The following is a 21,962-nucleotide window of genomic DNA, read 5'->3' as shown; positions in this document are numbered from 1 at the left end:
TTGGCTGGTCATCCTGGGATTTTTGGTACCAGAGATTTGGTTGCCAGGTCCTTTTGGTGGCCTTCCTTGTCGCGGGATGTGCGTTCTTTCGTGCAGTCCTGTGGGACCTGTGCCCGGGCCAAGCCCTGCTGTTCCCATGCTAGTGGGTTGCTTTTGCCTCTGCCGGTCCCTGGGAGGCCCTGGACGCATATTTCCATGGATTTTATTTCTGATCTTCCTGTTTCTCAGAAGATGTCTGTCATCTGGGTGGTTTGTGACCGGTTTTCTAAGATGGTCCATTTGGTACCTTTGCCTAAGTTGCCTTCCTCTTCTGATTTGGTTCCATTGTTCTTTCAGCATGTGGTTCGGTTGCATGGCATTCCGGAGAATATTGTGTCTGACAGAGGTTCCCAGTTCGTTTCTAGGTTTTGGCGGTCCTTTTGTGCTAGAATGGGCATTGATTTGTCTTTTTCGTCAGCATTTCATCCTCAGACAAATGGCCAAACGGAGTGAACCAATCAGACCTTGGAAACCTATTTGAGATGCTTTGTGTCTGCTGATCAGGATGATTGGGTGACCTTCTTGCCGTTGGCCGAGTTTGCCCTTAATAATCGGGCTAGTCCGACTACTTTGTTTTCGCCTTTTTTTTGTAACTTCGGTTTTCATCCTCGTTTTTCTTTGGGGCAGGTTGAGCCTTTGGACTGTCCTGGTGTGGATTCTGTGGTGGACAGGTTGCAGCGGATTTGGACTCATGTGGTGGACAATTTGACGTTGTCTCAGGAAAAGGCTCAGCGTTTTGCTAACCGTCGTCGGTGCGTTGGTCCCTGGCTTCTTGTTGGGGATTTGGTCTGGTTGTCTTCTCATCATGTTCCTATGAAGGTTTCTTCCCCTAAGTTCAAGCCTTGCTTTATTGGTCCTTATAAGATTTCTGAAATTATCAATCCTGTGTCTTTTCGTTTGGCCCTTCCAGCTTCTTTTTCCATTCATAATGTGTTCCATAGATCTTTGTTGCGGAGATATGTGGTGCACATGGTCCCCTCCGTTGACCCTCCTGCTCCGGTGTTGGTTGAGGGGGAGTTGGAGTATGTGGTGGAGAAGATTTTGGTTTCTCGTCTTTCGAGGCGGAAGCTTCAGTATCTGGTTAAGTGGAAGGGTTATGGCCAGGAGGATAATTCTTGGGTTTTTGCCTCCGATGTCCATGCTGCCGATTTGGTTTGTGCTTTTCATTGGGCTCGTCCTGATCGGCCTGGGGGCTCTGGTGAGGGTTCGGTGACCCCTCCTCAAGGGGGGGGGTACTGTTGTGAATTCCGTTCTTGGGCTCCCTCCTGTGGTTATGAATGGTACTTTTGTGAGTTCTGCCCTTGGGCTCCCTCTGGTGGTTTCGAGTGGAACTGCTGCTCCTTGAGGTTCTGCAGCAGCTGCTTTCACTAATCGGCTCCACTGGCCTTGCTATTTAACTTGGCTCTGGTCTGTAGTCCATGCCAGCTGTCAATGTTCTCTGGGTTGGATTCAGATCTCTACTTGGATTTCTCTGATGGCCTGTCCATTTCAGCATAAGATAAGTTCTTGCTAGTTCTTTGGTTGTCCATTTGCTTTGGACCTTACTGCTCAGTTAAGTTATGTTTCTTTTGTCCAGCTTGTCATTATGAAAAATTCAGGCTAGCTGGAAGCTCTGGGGAAGCAGATTTGCCCCTCCACACAGTGAGTCGGTGTGGAGATCATTTTTGTAAACTCTGCGTGGATTTTTAGTTTTTAATACTGACCGCACAGTATCCTTTTCTATTTTCTGTCTATCTAGATTAGAATTGGCCTCCTTTGCTAAAATCTGATTTCATTTCTGTGTATGTCATTTCCCTCTCTACTCACGGTTAATATTTGTGGGGGGCTATCTTTCCTTTTGGGAATTTCTCTGAGGCGAGATAGTTTTCTGTTTCCATCTTTAGGGGTAGCTAGTTCTTAGGCTGTGACGAGGCGTCTAGGGAGTGACAGGAACGTCCCACGGCTATTTCTAGTGTTGGTGTTAGGATTAGGAACTGCGGTCAGTTAAGCTACCACCTCCCAGAGCTTGTCCCATGACTCATTTTACCCACCAGGTCATATCAGTGCTTCTCCGTAACCACCAGGTCATAACACTAATGGCAGTTAGGCTATCTCTGGTGAGCACATGGAGGGCTATGCGGCCCTCCAAAGAAATGCCACCCCACACCATTACTGATGCACTGCCAAACCGGTCATACTGAAGGATGTTGCAGGCAGCAGATCGCTCTCCACGGCGTCTCCAGACTCTGTCACGTCTGTCACATGTGCTCAGTGTGAACCTGCTTTCATCTGTTAAGAGCACAGGGCGCCAGTGGCGAATTTGACAATCCTGGTGTTCTGTGGCAAATGCCAATCGTCCAGCACGGTGTTGGGCTGTGAGCACAACCCCCATCTGTGGACGTCGGGCACTCAGACCATCCTCATTGAGTCGGTTTCTAACCGTTTGTGCAGACACATGCACATTTGTGGCCTGCTGGAGGTCATTTTGCAGGGCTCTGTCAGTGCTCCTCCTGTTCCTCCTTGCACAAAGGCGGAGATGACGGTCCTGCTTTTGGGTTGTTGCCCTCCTATGGCCCCCTCCACGTCTCCTGGTGTACTGGCCTGTCTCCTGGTAGCGCCTCCAGCCTCTGGACACTATGCTGACAGACACAGCGAACCTTCTTGCCACAGCTCGCAGTGATGTGCCATCCTGGATGAGCTGCACTACCTGAGCCACTTTTGTTTGTTGTAGAGTCCGTCTCAGGTTACCATGAATGTGAAAGCACAACCAACATTCAAAAGTGACCAAAACATCAGCCAGAAAGCATTGGTACTGAGAAATGGTCTGTGGTCCCCACCTGCAGAACCACTCCTTTATTGAGGGTGTCTTGATAATTGCCAATAATTTCCATCTGTTGTCTATTCCATTTGCACAACAGCATGTGAAATTGATTGTCAAACAGTGTTGCTTCCTAAGTGGACAGTTTCATTTCACAGACATTTGATTTACTTGGAGTTATATTCTGTTGTTTAAGTGCTCCCTTTATTTTTTTGAGCAGTGTTTTATTTTGTGTAAAGAGGACCTAACTTTACATCATGGCAGTGAAAACGCTGTCTATCTTCTGGCTGATCGAGGCTCTGTGTATTAGAAACAGGTAACCAGATCCAGCATTTGCAGGATATAGAGAGCTGAGGCTCATTTATTCCAATTATACAGATCCCCTCTAGAGCTTAAAGCCCAATCTAAACGTCCTTGTTCCCTTCTTTTCTTAATCCCTGGTATTAGAACCCAGATCAGGTAGATGGACGGTTATTGGCAATACAGCGGGTAACACAATCACCGGTAAGATCTAATATGTGAGAAGAGGACAGGTGCCAGAAGCCGGCGTCCTCCTCCTGCACTTTGGGGCTACCGGTAGAGGTACAGTACATTGTGCTTGCTGCTCGGTTTTTGAGTACACCGCTCACAGGCTTCTCCTTGTTTGCTAAACATATAGAGATAAATATTCTCTTCTTCCATTTATTTTGGGAGATAATTGCTCCCTCCACGGAGGAATGTTTAATTAAAACCAGCTAACAAAAACACATCAAGAAATGTAAACTCTGGATCATGGCGTTACAAAAAAATTGGCTCTGCAGAAATAATGTGATGAAAGTGAATTTAGGGCTCTAATGACAGAGAATGAATAACTGGTGGAGAAAGGTTGATGGACATTTACCGTATGTATCTATGTAACAAGTTCAGTCGTCACAGAGCTGAATTCGTCATGTGATTTCATTCTCAATGTTATCACGTCAGGACAAATTAAAAATACTGAAAATCCTCAAATTGCTCTAAAAAGACATTTTACAACCCGCAGAGGGCTCTTAGGATTGTCGATGATGCAATGCTGTGATTTATATTATTATTATTTATTTATATAGCACCATTAATTCCATGGTGCTGTACATGAGAAGGGGTACATACAAATATCACTTACAGTAAGGAAACTATCAATTACAGACTGATACAGAGGGGAGAGGACCCTAACCTAGCGGGCTTATTTTCTACAGGATTATGGGGAAGGAGACAGTAGGTCGGGGGTTGCAGTAGCTCCGATGTTGTTGAGGTGGCCGTGTGGTCATTACAGGTTGTAGGCTTTCCTGAAGAGATGGGTTTTCAGGTTTCTTTTGAAGGATCCAAATGTGGTGGATAACCGGAAGTGTTGGGGCACAGAATTCCAGAGGATGGGGATATTCAGGACAAGTCTTGGAGGCGATTGGGTGAGGAGCGAATAAGCGTGGAGGAGAGGAGGAGGTCTTGGGAGGACCGGAGATTACGTGAGGGAAGATATTGAGAGATTAGTTCGGAAATATAAGGAGGAGAAAGGTTATGGATGGTTTTGTATTTCAGTGTTAGTAGTTTAAACTGGATACGCTGGGAAATTGGGAGCCAGTGAAGGGATTTGGAAAGAGGGGAAGCAGGAGTGTAGTGAGGAGAGAGATTAGTCGGGCAGCAGAGTTAAGGATGGACTGGAAGGGTGCGAGAGTGTTAGAAGGTAGGCAACAGAGGAGGATGTTGCAGTAGTCGAAGCGGGAGATGATGAGGGCATGCACAAGCATTTTGGTAGAGTGAGGGTTGAGGAAAGGACGGATTCTGGAGATATTTTTGAGCTGGAGGCGACAGGAGGTTGCGAGAGCTTGGATGTGCGGTTTGAAGGACAGGGCAGAGTCAAGAGTTACTCCGAGGCAGCGGATTTGGGGGACAGGGGGGGTCATTTATTGTGATACATAGATCAGGTAGGGAAGGTGTGCGAGATGGAGGAAAGATAATTAGTTCAGATTTGTCCACATTGAGCTTGAGGAAGCGAGAGGAGAAGAAGGAGGATATGGCTGATAGACACTCTGGAATTCTGGACAGCAGAAAGGTGACATCTGGGCCAGAGAGGTACATCTGAGTGTCATCGGCATATAGATGGTACTGGAAGCCATAGGACTTTATGAGTTGTCCCAGGCCGAGTGTATAGCTTGAGAAGAGTAAGGGCCCTAGGACAGAGCCTTGAGGGACACCAACAGAGAGGGGGCAAGATGAAGAGGTAGTATGGGAGTAGGAAATGCTAAATGTGCGGTTGGAAAGGTATGAGGACATCCAGGATAGGGTGAGGTCTTTGACACCAAAGGAAGAGAGTATCTGTAGTAGGAGGCAGTGGTCAACTGTGTCGAAGGCAGAGGACAGGTCTAGAAGGAGAAGTGTAGAGAATTGTCTATTAACTTTGGCTGTAAGTAAGTCTTAAGTAATTTTGGTCAGGGCAGTCTCAGTGGAATGGAGGGGACGGACGCCAGATTGTAGGTTGTCGAAGAGAGAGTTAGATGCAAAGTGAGAGGAAAGTTCAGCATGGACGTGCTGCTCAAGGGGTTTGGAAGCAAATGGGAGCAAAAATATGGGGCGAAAGCTGGACATAGCGCTTGGGTAAAGGGATGGCTTTTTGAGGATAGGTGTGATTGTGGCATGTTTGAAAGCAGAGGGGAAGGTACCAGAAGTTAGTGATAGGTTGAAGAGATGGGTTAGGGATTGGATTAGTGTGGTGGTGAGGTTAGGGAGGAGGTGGCATGGGATGGGGTCAAGCGCACAAGTGGTGAGGTGTGATTTGGAGAGAAGATGAGCAAGCTCCCCTTCAGTGATTTTGGAAAGGGAAGTTCATATGGTGCAAGGCTGAAGATGGTGCAGAGATGAATATGGTGCCAGGCTGTAGATGGTGCAGGGATGTATATGGTGCCAGGCTATAGATGGTACAATGATGTATATGGTGCCAGGCTATAGATGGTACAGTGATGTATATGGTGCCAGGCTGTAGATGATGAAGTGATATATATGGTGCCAGGCTGCAGATGGTGCAGTGATGTATATGGTGCAAGGATATAGGTGATGCAGTGATGTATGTGTTGCAAGGATATAGATGGTGCAGTGATGTATATGGTGCAAGGATATAGATGGTGCAGTGATGTATGTGGTGCAAGGATATAGATGGTGCAGTGATGTATGTGGTGCCAGGTTATAGATGGTACAGTGATGTATATGGTGCCAGGCTATAGAAGGTACAGTGATGTATGTGGTGCAAGGATATGAATGGTGCAGTGATGTATATGGTGCCAGGCTGTAGATGGTGCAGTGATGTATATGGTGCAAGGATATAGATGGTGCAGTGATGTATATGGTGCCATGCTGTAGATGGTGCAGTGATGTATATGGTGCCAGGCTGTAGATGGTGAAGTGATGCATGTGGTGCAAGGATATAGATGGTGAAGTGATGTATGTGATGCAAGGATATAGATGGTGCAGTGATGTATCTGGTGCCAGGCTGTAGATGGTAAAGTAATGTATATGGTGCCAGGCTATAGATGGTACAGTGATGTGTATGGTGCCAGGCTGCAGATGGTGCAGTGATGTATATGGTGCCAGGCTGTAGATGGTGCAGAGATGTATATGGTGCCAGGCTGTAGATGATACAGTGATGTATGTAGTAGAAGGATATAGTTGGTGCAGTGATGTATATGGTGCCACACTGTAGATGGTGCAGTGATGTACATGGTGCCATGCTGTAGATGGTGAAGTGATGTATATGGTGCCAGGCTGTAGATGGTACAGTAATGGGAGAATGGGAGACATTATACCAGAACGGGGGATATCATACAAGAACGGGGCACATTGCACCAGGAGGGAGGACATTATACCAGGACAGTGGACATTATACCAGGACGGAGGACATTATACCAGGGCGGAAGATATTACACCAGGTTGGGGGACATTATACCAGGATGGGGAATATTATACCATGACAGAGGACACTATACTAGAACGGGGGACATTATGCCAGGACGGGGATATCATACCGAAACGGGGAACATTATACCAAGATGAGGGACAATATACCAGGATGGGGGACATTATACCAGGTTGGGAGACATTGTACCAGGAAGGAGGACTTTATACCAGGACAGAGGAAATTATACCAGGTTGGGGGTCATTATACCAGGATGGGGAAAATTATACCATGACAGAGGACACTATACTAGAACAGGGGACATTTTACCAGGATGGGGAACATTATGCCAGGACGGGGGATATCAAACCAAGATGAGGGACAATATACCAGGATGGGGGACATTATACCAGGATGGGAGACATTGTACCAGGAAGGAGGACTTTATGCCAGGAAGGGGGACATCATACCAGGATGGGGGACATTATACAAGAACGGAGGACATTATACCAGGTTGGGGGACATACCAGGATGGGGAATATTATACCAGGACGGAGGACACTATACCAGAATGGGGGATATCATACCTGAACGGGGGACATTATACCAGGACGGGAGACATTATGCCAGGAAGAAGGACATTGTACCAGGATGGGGAACATTATATCAAGACGGAGGACATTATACCAGGACTGGGGACATTATACCAGATTGGGGACATTTACCAGGATGGGGGACATTATATCAGGATGGGGAACATTAAATCAGAACGGAGGAAACTATACCAGAATGGGAGACATTATACCAGAATAAGGGATATCATACCAGAACGGGGGACATTATACCAAGATGGGGACAATGTACCAGGATGGGGGACATTGTACCAGGACGGAGAGCATTATACCAAGATGGGGGACAGTATACCAGGATGGGGAATAATATATCAGGACAGAGGACCCTATATCAGAATGGGGGACATTATGCCAGGATGGGGGACATTATACCAGGATGGGGAACATTATACCAGGACGGGGGCATAATACCAGGATGGGGAATAATATACCAGGACAGAGGACATTATACCAGGATGGGGGACATTATATCAGGATGGGGGACATTATACCAGGACAGAGGACATTGTACAAGTACGGGGGACATTATACCAGGATGAGGTACATTGTATCAGGATGGGGGACATTGTACCAGGACGGGGGACAATATACCACGAAGGGGAATAATATCCCTGGACGGAGGACACTATACCAGAATGGGAGTCATTGTACCAGAACGGGGGATATCATACCAGAATGGGGGACATTATACCAAGATGGGGGACAATGTACCAAGATGGGGGACATTATACCAGGATGGAGGACATTATACCAGGATGGAGGACATTATAGCAGGACAGTGGACATTATACCTGGATGGAGGACATTATACTAGGACGGGGGACAGTATACCAGGATAGGGGACATTACACCAGAATGGGGAATAATATATCAGGACGGAGGACACTATATCAGAATGGGAGACATTATACCAGGATGGATGACATTATACCAGGTTGGGGGACATTATACCAGGATGGGGGACATTATACCAGGACGGGGACATTATACAAGGATGGGGAATAATATCTCAGGGCAGAGGACACTATATTAGGATGGGGACATTATGCCAGGATGTGGGACATTATGCCAGAATGGAGGACAGTATACCAGAATGGGATACATTATACCAGGACGGAGGACATAGTACCAGTATGGGGGACATTATACCAGGACGAGGTACATTGTATCAGGATGGCGGACATTGTACCAGGACGGGGGACAATATACCATGATGGGGAATAATATACCTGGACAGCGGACACTATACCAGAATGGGAGACATTATACCAGAACGGGGGATATCATACCAGAATGGGGGACATTATACCAAGATGGGGGACAAAGTACCAAGATGGGGGACATTATACCAGGATGGAGGACATTATAGCAGGACAGTGGACATTATACCCGGATGGAGGACATTATACTAGGACGGGGGACAGTATACCAGGATGGGGGACATTATACCAGAATGGGGAATAATATATCAGGACGGAGGACACTATATCAGAATGGGAGACATTATACCAGGATGGAGGACATTATACCAGGATGGGGGACATTGTACCAAGATGGGGAATAATATACCAGGACAGAGGACATTATACCAGGATGGGGACATTATACCAGGATAGGGGACATTGTACCAGAATGAAGGACACTATACCAGAATGGGAGACATTATACCAGGACGGAGGACAATATATCACGATGGGGAATAATATACCTGGACGGAGGACACTATGCCAGAATGGGATGCATTATACCAGAACGGGGAATATCATACCAGAATGGGGGACATTATACCAAGATGGGACAATGTACCAAGATGGGGGACATTATACCAGGATGGAGGACATTATACCAGGACAGAGGACATTATACCTGGATGGAGGACATTTTACTAGGACGGGGGACAATATACCAGGACGGGGAAATTATACCAGAATGGGGAATAATATATGAGGACGGAGGACACTATATCAGAATGGGAGACATTATACCAGGATGGGGGACATTACGCCAGGATGGGGGACATTATACCATGATGGGGGACATTATACCAGGATGGGGGAAATTATACCAGGACGCGGGCATAATACCAGGATGGGGAATAATATACCAGGACAGAGGACATTATACCAGAATGGAGGACACTATACCAGAATTGGAGACATTATACCAGGACAGAGGACATTGGACCAGTACGGGGGACATTATACCAGGACGAGGTCCATTGTATCAGGATGGGGGACATTGTACCAGGACAGGGGACAATATACCACGATGGGGAATAATATACCTGGACGGAGGACACTACACCAGAATGGAAGACAGTATACCAGAACGGGGGATATCATACCAGAACTGGGGAATTTATACCAAGATGGGGGACAATGTACCAAGATGGAGGACAATATACCAGGATGGGGGAGATTATACCAGGATGGGTGACATTATACCAGGACAGTGGACATTATACCTGGATGAAGGACATTATACCAGGATGGGGGACATTATACCAGGGCAGAGGACATTTTACCAGGACGGGTGACATTGTAACAGAACAGGGGACATTATGCCAGGATGGGGGACATTGTATCAGAATGGAGGACACTGTACCAGGACGGGGGACAATATACCACGATGAGGAATAATATACCTGGACGGAGGACAGTATACCAGAATGGGAGACATTATACCAGAAAGGGTGATAACATACCAGAAAGGGGACATTATACCAAGATGGGGACAATGTTCCAGGATGGGGGACATTATACAAGGACGGGGACATTATACCAGGATGGGGGACATTATATCAGGAAGGGGAATAATATACCAGGACAGAGGACACTATACCAGAATGGGAGACATTATACCAGAACGGGGGATATCATACCAGAACGGGGGACATTATACCAGGACGGGGGACATTATACCAGGACGGAAGACATTATACCAGGACGGGGGACATTATACCATTATAGGGGACATTATACCAGAAGGGAGGACATTATACCAGGACGGAGGACATTATACAAGGACGGAGGACATTATACTAGAATGGGAGACATTATACCACGATGGGGGGACATTATACCAGGACGGGGGACATTATACCAGGACAGGGGACATTATACCAGGACGGGGGACATTATACCAGGATGGGGACATTATACCAGGATGGAGGACATTATACAAGGGTCTGAGACATTAACATCAAACGTGAAAGATACAGTAAATGATCAATCCATCTCTGCTTCATCTGTGCAAAGGATGATGATGTCTGTAAATCACAGACTGTGGAATTAATGGCATTATATTAATAAGTAAAATCAATAAAGAAACTTCTCCTGTGGATCACAACCACACACAGAGACCAACCATCTACTCGGAAGTGACCAGAGGCAAATGTACAGTTATTTTGGGTTTCTGTTGCAAACTGAGAATCTGAAGTGTTTATTATCCTTTTCTTTTTGTTCTGAAGAAAAGCCTAATTACGGAAGAAAAAGGAAAATACTCTGCACCTGTCCAGCATTTTTCCCAGCAGGTCATATTGAGTTTCTCTTCGTTAGCACGTCCCGATAGATGGACACCTTTGGCTTTAATGCTTGGTCCATTATAATAATTGCAAAACTTTTGCATTGCTGTCAGCCCAGGATACATGTCGGCTGTCATGTGGTAGCAGCTGTTGTTAATGGCATTTCTCCCTTGCAATAATCCAAGTATCTATGCCATCAAACTGATATCTGTGCCAATGTTTTTATTTCTGCTAGATGGTTGTGGGCTGTTATATGGATGTTTCCAAAGCTTTGTCCATTCATAGTAATGAAGATCATGTAATTACTCACTTTTCAATATTGCTTTCATCTTAGAAAAATGTAATGGGATATACTGCCATCTAGTGGTGATAGAGAGTATAACAGTTTTAAATTCTATAGTAGAATCTAAAATAAATCGTAAACTGAAGTCCATACATATCTGTATCAATCAATAAATCAATCAACCAATCAAATGACCGTTACCTATGCAATAATACCAATATCCTAATCAGAGGTTTTCATATTTTCACATCGATTGGTCTATTTCCTCTGTAAAGTACAACTTGAAAGTATCAACTTGGCAAAACTAGTAGCTTAATGAAGCAGAGTGGACCTTTTTGCACAGGACATGTTAGGTTAGGTAGGTTAGATGCTGCATCCACGGGGCAAGGCCTTTTTTGCACTTGCTAGGAAGAAATTGTGACTATGATATTGCCACCTAGTGGTGGGTAGAGTGTATTGCTAGAAGGACTACAAAAAGTCAAGTTCATAGGGTCAAAAAAAAGTGAAAAGTAATAAATGTGACATTAAATGGGTGAGTATATGGTTTCTTTTCAGGCAGGGTTGTCTTTGTTCTTATCAATGAGAAAAGTTTTCAGTTTTAGTTATAGATATGTTGGAGCTTATCTGTCATGGGAAGGAGCCGTTATGTCACAAGACAATCAGATACGTATGTGTACAGCATGTAATACTTGGATATGTTCATTGTTTCTTCTCGTCAAAGTGAAATAATGAGAATGTTACACTACAAGAGTGATACTTCATCTTCTTAAAGGGATATTCCAGCCGTTGCAGTGAGGATATCGCTAGACTGCGGCATTTGTTACTGATTGGTTCTGAATAAGGGGTGCTGATTGGGTATGGAAACTCAGTGAGAAGTGTACCCTTAAAATGTGGCAGTCGGAAGGTGAAAAGTGGTCAGTATTTGCTGTTATTTTTTTCCTACTCCTCTTAATATTGTGGAATTTTTATTTATTTATGTATTTATTTGTTTATTTTATTTTTATAATCTCCCATAAAGTTCCTTTTTATTTAGTGTACATTTTAATAGTCTTTATCAATGGAGAGTGTCCCACTGGATCCTCTGGGGCGTGTCTTTAGGCTCCTCTGCATAATTACCCTGTAAACCACGCCTTATTAGTAAAGACCTTAAAAAATCAGTACTAAATCAAAAGGTGTGTGTGTCTCAAGAACCATAAGGCGGATTATAGAAAAACAAATAAATTGAATACTCCAGGGAAGCAGCGGGAATGAAATAACAGCAAAAACTGAACACTTTTAGCCTGATGATTTAATTTTTTTTTTGCATGGTACCTAAATGGGAGCAGCACAATGCCGAGTAAATACAAGTGTGACGTAAACCCCTTCATTAAGTGATTGGACCCTCAAGAGATGACATACAGTAAGACTATAATACTCCTTTATGAGTCACCACCCGGTATCATGTCATTCCGAAATACAATAATTTTCCAACAGAGGGCGCCATACCAGGGGTCTGCAGTTGACATCCCAACAATCAGCTAATGTTGTTGAGAGGTTAAACTGAACGATCCCTGGTGACCATCAGGTCCTCATATGGGGACAATACGAAAAGGGTGGAAGTAGCTAACTTCTCCTATTCGAGATTTCATACAGGAACATTTATTTGAATACACTAGGTATAGAAGCCTTCAAATAAAATGAAGACAGACGTATAAGGCTGAGATGTGTTAGTCATCTGTTTTTTTCTGTTAGTACTTGTGGCATTATATATCATGTTGTGTTACCCAAATATCAACACTTCTGCCCTAGCGACAGGACAGGATACATTTCTTGTTGCAGAGGATCAGATGGTGAATTTACACTGCACAGTTATTGTGAACGAACAATCCTAGGAACGCTGCTGATCATAAAGCTCCGTCGTCAGCTTGCTGAAAAATCATTGTTCTGGGCAGCACATTAGCTGCCGAGTACAATGACTGCCTGCATGCAAAAGCGATCTATTGTTGACGTTCTGTGCACATTGGAAGCTCAGTAGGCTTGTATAAACAGGCTAATAAGTGACAAACATAGATACCGCAGAAAAATAAGATAAAAGATAAGTACATATAGTATCTTTAAAAAAAAAGCTGCCTTTAAACTTTATTGAAAGTTAAACAATTGAAAGTACATATAATTTCAACAGAGAAATGCAATGGAGGACCACATATTGCATTTGCATAGTTATATCCAAGCAACATAGAATTGGACACCTATCACGCCCCTTATGTAGCAAAGGATGAAACGTACGTCGGGGCACTAGGACCACATGCCACATTAGTCTGCAAAAATATGTAAGTTATTATTTAATGCAATTAGTACAATCACCGTGAATAAGGCAGTAACTGTGCACTATGCAAATCACGTGAAGTTTATATCTATCTAGAAATTGGTATTTTTATTATATACTTTGTGCAATTCTATGTTGCTTGGATTGGCCATCAGTAAAAAAGTAGTGGACATCGTTGTCCATTCAACTCTTCTAATCAGGTTGCAGCCGTTAGGACAGATGATGAATTATGGCTTTTCGCTTGGCGGGATCTCTCAACACATAAGATGTTCATTGTCAAATAAATGGCGTGATTCTAAAAGTGCACAACATAGCAAGTACAACGATATAGTCCAAAGTTGGAAAATAAAACCATCCTACCTAACCCAAAGTTTGTTCTGCCTGACTAACATGTATTACCTTTTTTCAATATGAGACTTTTCAGTGGAGCATGACCTTGAAAAATGAAAGGTGTGTTGACCCATGTGGACACCACTTCCAAAAAAACATGACTTGGTCTAGCATTCAAGGGTTAAAACAATGAATCTTATTTTGTTTAAGTAAAATCCACTACATACAATGTAAGAGCACATAAATGGGCACATAAGTGGGCATCCAACACATTTTTGATTGACATCACGTTCTTAGTCATAGCATCTAGAGGTCTTATAATGAAGACTTCCTGACTGATACGACAAGGGAAGCTGTGGGCGCCTGTACTAGAAGAAAGTATTATAGTAGGGTCTATACATCCCTGTATGGCATATTGCCAGAGGTGTCCTCTTAAGAAAACCCATTTAAGAATTTTTTCTTACTTCACCAGTGATAACATCCATTTCAGTCTCCGTCAGATTTGATCGGAGCTCTGTTTCAGAACCATCTTTCTCCTTGAACGTGTTCTCCAGAAGGAATGGAATGGACTTGAATAAACTTTTCTTGAAGTCTCTTCCGACAAAGACGTAAATCATGGGATTCACACAACTATTAAAGAAGCCGATGCTGTATACAAGATTGCTCACGAATGCATCCATGTTAGGGTCCATTTGAACCTTCATGACTTCTAGGAGAGGCCATATATGAAATGGAAACCATAAGCAGAAAAAGCTAAGTACAATAGTGATAATGACCTTCAATGGTCTGTTTGATTTGGACAGACTTCTGCTTTTACTCAAGCGACATGCAATAAGACTATAACAAATTACTATGACCGAAAATGGGATAAGGAACATGGAGACGAATCTGATGATTACCATAGTGTGATCCATCATTGTGTAGGTGTCGTCGTCATCCGCGTACATGGGGATACAATATAAGGTGTCGTTTTCGTAGTCTTGAGAAATGTTGAAGAAGGCAAGATATGGGGAGCTGAGCATGAGACATGTTGACCATATTATTCCTGAGATAGTCATGGCCAACCGGGGAGTCTTGTGGTTTTTTGACCACACGGGACACATGATGGATGTGCAACGGTCAACACTGATAATCATTAGGAAAGAGGTGCTGACGGACATGTTAAGGAAGAGAACAGTGAAAACGACCTTGCACATGGTTACACCAAAGGGCCAATGTCCTTCCATAATTATCTCGGTTATCTGGAGAGGGAACATAATATCAAATATAAAGTCAGCTATGGCCAAATTGAGAAACCATAAAATGCTGATTGTCTTCTTCATCTTGAATCCAGCAATCCAGATGACCAGGCCATTCCCGGTCACTCCCAGGATGAAAGTTATGCTGTAAAAAATGAAGTTACAAATGTGGATCAGTCGCAAAATAGTTGGGTTTATTTCTTCTGTATCTTCTTCGTAGACAGACATTGTGACTTCAAGTCCATAAGGAGGAAAAGATGCAGTCTCCATATTTATGATATCCTGCAACCAAATAATAGAAACATAAGAGAATTGTATGACATTTTACTGCTTTCAATTATTTTTCCAGATTCATCTTCATGGCATTTCGATTAATTATAGAGTATTGAGAAAGGGGTTAGAAAAAAATGATACACACCTCACCACTTACCAATCCTGATACTGCTGCAGGCAACCACAATCTGGTCCTCCAATCAATCCACGCATCTTCAGTCTGAGCTGGAATCCAACTCACTTCTCGACTTCAGAAAATGTGTATTTTGTGCTTGGGGTGGCCATATTGTCACTTCAGAGGCGAATTTGATGTCTAGAGCCCTGGGACAGAATCATGATCCCCAAAAAGGATGTTACACACCAGAAGAAAGAAGAACTTGGACAGAATGGAGGACCAGAGTGTGGACACCAGAAGAAAGAAGATCTTGGACGGAATGGAGGAACAGATGGTCTATAGTGAGCGGTAAGGGTACTGTCACACTCTGCAACTTTCCAACGATCACGACCAGCGATACGACCTGGCCGTGATCGTTGGAAAGTCGTTGTGTGGTCGCTGGAGAGCTGTCACACAGACCGCTCTCCAGCGACCAACGATGTTGGTAACCAGGGTAAACATCGGGTTGCTAAGCGCAGGGCCGCGCTTAGTAACCCGATGTTTACCCTGGTTACCAGTGTAAAATGTAAAAAAACAAACAGTACATACTCACATTCGCGTCCCCCGGCGTCCGCTTCCCTGCACTGACTGAGCGCCGGCCGTAACAGCAGAGCGGTGACGTCACCGCTGTGCTCTGCTCTTACTTTACGGCCGGCAGTCAGTCAGTGCGGGAAGCAGATGGCAAGGGACCTGACGGACACCGGAATGTGAGTATGTAGTGTTTTTTTTTTTTACTTTTACGATGGTAACCAGGGTAAACATCGGGTTACTAAGCGCGGCCCTGCGCTTAGTAACCCGATGTTTACCCTGCTTACAAGCGAACGCATCGTTGGATCGGTGTCACACACACCGATCCAACGATGACAGCGGGAGATCCAGTGACGAAAGAAAGTTCCAAACGATCTGCTATGACGTACGATTCTCAGCAGGGTCCCTGATCGCTGCTGCGTGTCAGACACTGCGATATCGTATGGATATCGCTGGAACGTCACGGATTGTGCCGTCATAGCGACAAAAGTGCCACTGTGAGACAGTACCCTAAGTTGAGTATAATTTGTTTTCCTTTTTTTGACTCCCAACATTTATTATGTTTTGGGTTAATTTGATTGTTATTGTAACTTCAATAAAAAATATTTCCTTGCCAAATTTGAGCAAATTGACAAATTGTAATTTCGGCACATTATGTCTAATGTTTCTATATTTCTATTTTTACTTTTCTGAATTTTTCAGTTTGACTGGTCAACGTCTATGAAGAAGAAATACCATAATAGCTTTAAAAAAAGTGTTATTGACACTAGGATTTCTCTTGTCTCGTTGAGGTCTACTAGACACAACCCAACGGACATCTATCTTCACCCAGGTACCATGAAGATTGCCTCTGTCCATTATTTTTCCTTCATTGACTGGTTATAAAGACATCAAAGAGACACTGCTAGCACTACCTGGCTTGTGAACCACTGTGAGCTCATTATGGCACAACCTTAAAGAGGTTTTCCAGTCTTAAGATACAAGTCTTCAGATACTCAATGTGACTGCAGACTTGTGAATCCTCACATCACACGAACTGCATGCTGTGAAGATTCTCCAGTGCCGGAAGTGGACGTTCATGTGAAAGCAAGTATGCGATTTGACAATATCTGTCCACATTCTGACTAGACTGTATCCGGTATTGCCCAATACACTTGCATTATATACTCACGTATATTGACTTCAAACTTTTAGCCTAAGGTCAGACAACCCCTTTAACCCCTTTAAGAGGTGAGCAGATCCTCACAATCTGTCAGCCAATGGTTCTAACATCCACATTTCTCATGGTTAATAATATATTCCAGAGAGCCTTTTTTTTCACAAACAATTTTAAAAACCTAAAGTGATCAAAATATATCCTGTATAATCAATGACCTCATACTATAGACTAGAGATGAGCAAACTTATTCGGAAAACGGTCGACGAATTTGAATGTTGCATATTTGTGCCGAATTTATGTTTGGCAATCGTTTCCTAACATACCCGCTCATCTCTACATCTGTGAGCGAATATGTTCGGAAATTGATGGCCGAACATAAATTCGGCACAAAATATGGCACATTCGGATTCATCAACCGTTTTCCAAATAAGTTCACTCATCTCTAGTATAGACATAGAGCAACACACCATTTCAATATCTTCCATTTTATATACCAGAGGAGAAAAGATGATAATCCCCATATCTGAAAAATATTTAGTTGAATTGTGACAAAACGGCTTAAGTTACTTAGAAATAGTAATCCTATATTATCCTTTTTTGAAAAAAAAATCCCATTGTTCTAAACTCTTACTAATGAGAAAAGAATCATTATCAAGGTTTTTTTTTCAATATCAAGTAAGCTAAAGTCCCCATACTCCCCCTAAGGTCCCCTGTTCAATACATATCTGTAATACAGCCATACACATGAGTAATTAATCCAATGGTCAATTAAGAAAATTGATATCAACCTTAATAATTACTTCTGGGATCAGTTCAGATGGAATCTACCTGACTACAACCTTGGAGGTGCCAATGATGAAACCAGCAATTACATAGGTTCCAGAATTCCTCTTCCTTGGAAGAAAATTCATTGGGGTTATTGGTTCTCATCAAAAAGATCCAACTGGAATATAGAAGCGTCCATTTGAAAATAAAATGTAAATTTACTTTTTTTCCCAGAATGAAGAAAATTAATTCTTTAGTGCAAAGTATTGGTGGTAGCTACCTTATAAGTCAATGCCAGATTTATTAACGAGCTTTGCAACGTGACAAATAGTCAACCAAACCATCGATTTCTGGTTTGGAAGATATCTTTAGTCATGATGCAATGCTGATGATTGAGTCGGACATTGGCTTACAGGGTAGATTTCCAGAGAAGCTGGGTTTTCTTCCTTCTAGAAGAGGTGTATACATAGGAGCCTTTCTGAAAATGACAAAGACATCAAGATTCAGAACGATATCCCAACGCAGAAAAATGTACAAACTCAATTTCTGTTGTCTCGGGAGATAACCATCTGGGCTGTGAAATCATTATTGTGTGTTAGTTTATGAAAGGTTACATCTGTGTATAGTGTATATATTAAAAAAAGCCTAAATGAATAATGGATGTGGTTCTCTTTCATAGATACATGATATCATGTTGACTCTACTTCATCTGGAAAGTCTACATACGTAAGGTACATGAACTTGGCATAGAGAGGAAAATTTGGCCACATGCCCTCCACAAAAAGTTAGATCTCAGGTTAGATAAAAGATTTGGCATAATCTATAGTATGCGTCATCTATGGTCCACAGAACTCTAAAATCATATGCTCAGCATTCTGCCCGACCCAAGATTTTGTTCCATCAGACTAACATGTATCGTCTTTGTTTTATATGGGATTATTCAGTGGAGTGTGACCTTAAAAAATCAAAGTTGTTGATCAATGTAGACAACACTTCCAAAAGAACAGAAGCTTAGCTTTTTCTAAGATTTGGAATAATCAATAGTTTGATCCATCTATGGTCCACAGAACTCCAAAACCAGAGTGAAGTCATCTCGGGGACCCATATTATGCATTTCATTGCCTACAAACGTGAAGATTACTTCAAACTGTCATCTTAAATCGGTGGAGATGCTACTAATCTACAAATCTAATTTCTTAACAGCTGGAGAACCACAGGATGGAGGACCCTACTTTACAAATATCCAAATCTTAGGCATAAAATGAATGAATTTCAATGGAAATGATTTGTTCCTTACCTAAGCGCTTTGGTTAAATCTTCAATTTTGCCTCTCGACGGTCAGTGTCAAGGGAAATATAGTATTATCTGCTTTTGTTTCCTTCTATCATTGGCACAAAATCAGATTCAAAACGGCTGTACCCAAACAAGGAAACGATAAGGAATCACACAGCGATCTTCGAAGATATCTTCTTTTTACGATAAGAGTCATTGACTTTGGTGACAGCAGCTCAAGTGAATGAAGCTAAGATCACTTTTTTTAATTTTTGGTCAAGTGGAACAACTCTATGTTTGATCATTGCTTAACCCTCATCTGAGTTGTTGGGTAAATTGGTAATTTAATAGTTTCACACAAATCAATTACTTAACTCCTGTCTCGAATAATCCGGAAAGTCTCATAATTTTGCACGAGCCTCAATTACGGAACTGCATACTGGTCATCTTAGGAGTAGAAGCTGAAACGGAGCTAAGAAAATGAATTTTATTTGTATCTGTTGTATCTTATATAAAGAAAAAATTCATAGATTTGAAAGTCCTCCTTCAATAAACCCCCTCCATACATGCCTGTACGCAATAAAGATAAGTGAATTAATTTGATGCAAACTGAATTGGCGTTGAAGTTTTTAGGAAATTTTTGAAGCAAAATAATTCATTTACTTTGTGATTTCACACCTAACATAGCATTTTTGACACTTTTAACCCCTTCATGACCTTGGGATTTTCCGTTTTCCCGTGTTCGTTTTTCGCTCCCCTCCTTCCCAGAGCCATAACTTTTTTATTTTTCCAACAATATGGCCATGTGAGGGCTTATTTTTTGCGGGACGAGTTGTACTTTTTAAAGACATCATTGGTTTTACCATGTCGTGTAATAGAAAATGGGAAAAAAATTCCAAAAGCGGTGAAATTGCAAAAAAAGTGCAATCCCACACTTGTTTTTTGTTTGGCTTTTTTGCTAGGTTCACTAAATGCTAAAACTGACCTAATATTATGATTCTCCAGGTCATTACGGGTTCATAGACACCAAACATGTCTAGGTTCTCTTTTATCTAAGTGGTGAAAAAAAATTCCAAACTTTGCTAAAAAAAGACAAAAATTGCGCCATTTTCCGATACTCGTAGCGTCTCCATTTTTCATGATCTGGGGTCGGTTGAGGGCTTATTTTTTGCGTGCTGAGCTGACGTTTTTATTGATACCACTTTTGTGCAGATAACTTCTTATGATCGCCCGTTATTGCATTTTAATGCAATGTCGCGGCGACCAAAAAAACGTAATTCAGGCATTTGAATTTTTTTCTCGCTACGTCGTTTAGCGATCAGGTTAATGCCTTTTTTCATTGATAGATTGGGCGATTATGAACACGGTGATACCAAATATGTGTAGGTTTGATTATTTTTTAATAGTTTTATTTTGAATGGGGCGAAAGGGGGGTGATTTAAAGTTTTATATTTTTTTTATTTTTTTCACTTTAACTTTTTTTTTAACTTTTGCCATGCTTCAATAGCCTCCATGGGAGGCTAGAAGCTGGCACAACTCGATCAGCTCTGCTACATGATCACTGCTATGTAGCTGAAATGCAGGTGTGCTGTGAGCGCCGACCACAGGGTGGCGTTCACAGCTATCCGGGATCAGTAACCATAGATTTCTCAAGGACCTCTATAGTTACTATGCAGAAGCATCGCTGACCCTCGATCATGTGACGGGGTCGGCAATGCGCTCATTTCCGGGCCGATGGCCGGAAGCGCCGGTTAAATGCCGCTGTCTGCATTTGACAGCAGCATTTAACTAGTTAATAGCGGCGGGTGAATCGCAATTTTCACCCGCCGCTATTGGGGGCACATGTCAGCTGTTCAAAATAGCTGACATATCCCGGCTTTTGATGCGGGGACATACATACATGTATACATGTATGTATGTTTGTATTCTTGTATGTATGTTTGTATGCTTGTATGCATGTATGGATGCAGTTTTGTATGTATGGATGTATTTATGCAGGTATGTATGCTTGTATGTATGTATATATCTATGTATGCATGCATGTATGTACGCATGTACACATTTATGTCTGTAAGCATGCATGCAGTTATGTGTATGCATGTATGCAGTTATGCAGGCATGTTTATATCCATACATGTATGCATGTGTGTGTGCATGTATGCATGTCTGTATGTATGCATGTATGTATCTATGCATGTATGCATGCAGTTATGTATGTGTCACAATAATACTAGTATAGAAGAATAGGAGACAAAAAAGCGCAAATAGATATCTTTGTGTGGAAAATTCCTGAAGAAGAAGCCATGAGCTTCGAAACGCGTTGAATAAACCACCCGAACACCTTACAACTATATCTGGATTCATTATTTGTCACAGCAGCGCAGATTTTATCCACATTCATCTATTATAACGTCACAATAATAGAAATATGCCACATTCTGAGTTTACGTCCAGAAGGTTCCTTGGCTTTACAGACACACACTGTGGGCTTTTTGACCCATCCTCTTCACACTGCATAGGAAACTCTTCTTCTCGCTACACACGCTGTGCAACTTAATACCAGTGTGCAGCAGCCCCTACTGAGTATTTTATGGCCTTAAGCTGTCTAAAGGCAGCTGTGGTAATGTGCTCTTTTGTTCATGTAAAAACTTAATAGTAGGGCATAACTTGACCCCAATTAGTGATAGAGCTGTAAAAGTTACATATTCAGAATGTTCACTGATGTGAAATTGGATTCTGGGCTCCCCCGGTGGCCACTTGTGG

At 42.6% G+C, this 21,962-nt stretch overlaps 1 protein-coding gene across 1 annotated transcript; it reads right to left on the bottom strand.

Annotated features, from left to right (window-relative positions):
- Positions 1 to 13,248: 13,248 nt before the first annotated feature.
- Positions 13,249 to 19,265, bottom strand: LOC143768680 (formyl peptide receptor 2-like). Its single transcript, XM_077257322.1, has 2 exons — positions 19,225 to 19,265; positions 13,249 to 15,330 (listed from the first exon to the last, which is right to left on the bottom strand). The coding sequence occupies exon 2, from the start codon at positions 15,316 to 15,318 to the stop codon at positions 14,257 to 14,259; it is 1,062 nt and encodes a 353-aa protein (XP_077113437.1). The 5' UTR covers positions 15,319 to 15,330; positions 19,225 to 19,265; the 3' UTR covers positions 13,249 to 14,256.
- Positions 19,266 to 21,962: the final 2,697 nt, after the last annotated feature.

This window comes from Ranitomeya variabilis, chromosome 4 (assembly GCF_051348905.1).
Source record: "Ranitomeya variabilis isolate aRanVar5 chromosome 4, aRanVar5.hap1, whole genome shotgun sequence".
Classification (NCBI taxonomy): Eukaryota; Metazoa; Chordata; class Amphibia; order Anura; family Dendrobatidae; genus Ranitomeya; species Ranitomeya variabilis.
The sequence above is the reverse complement of the archived record's forward strand: the minus strand, read 5'-3'. Positions and strand labels throughout refer to the sequence as shown.

Excerpts from the sequence above, each read along its gene's own strand:
- LOC143768680 (XM_077257322.1), bottom strand. The coding sequence starts at position 15,318 with ATGGAGACTGCATCTTTTCCTCCTTATGGACTTGAAGTCACAATGTCT.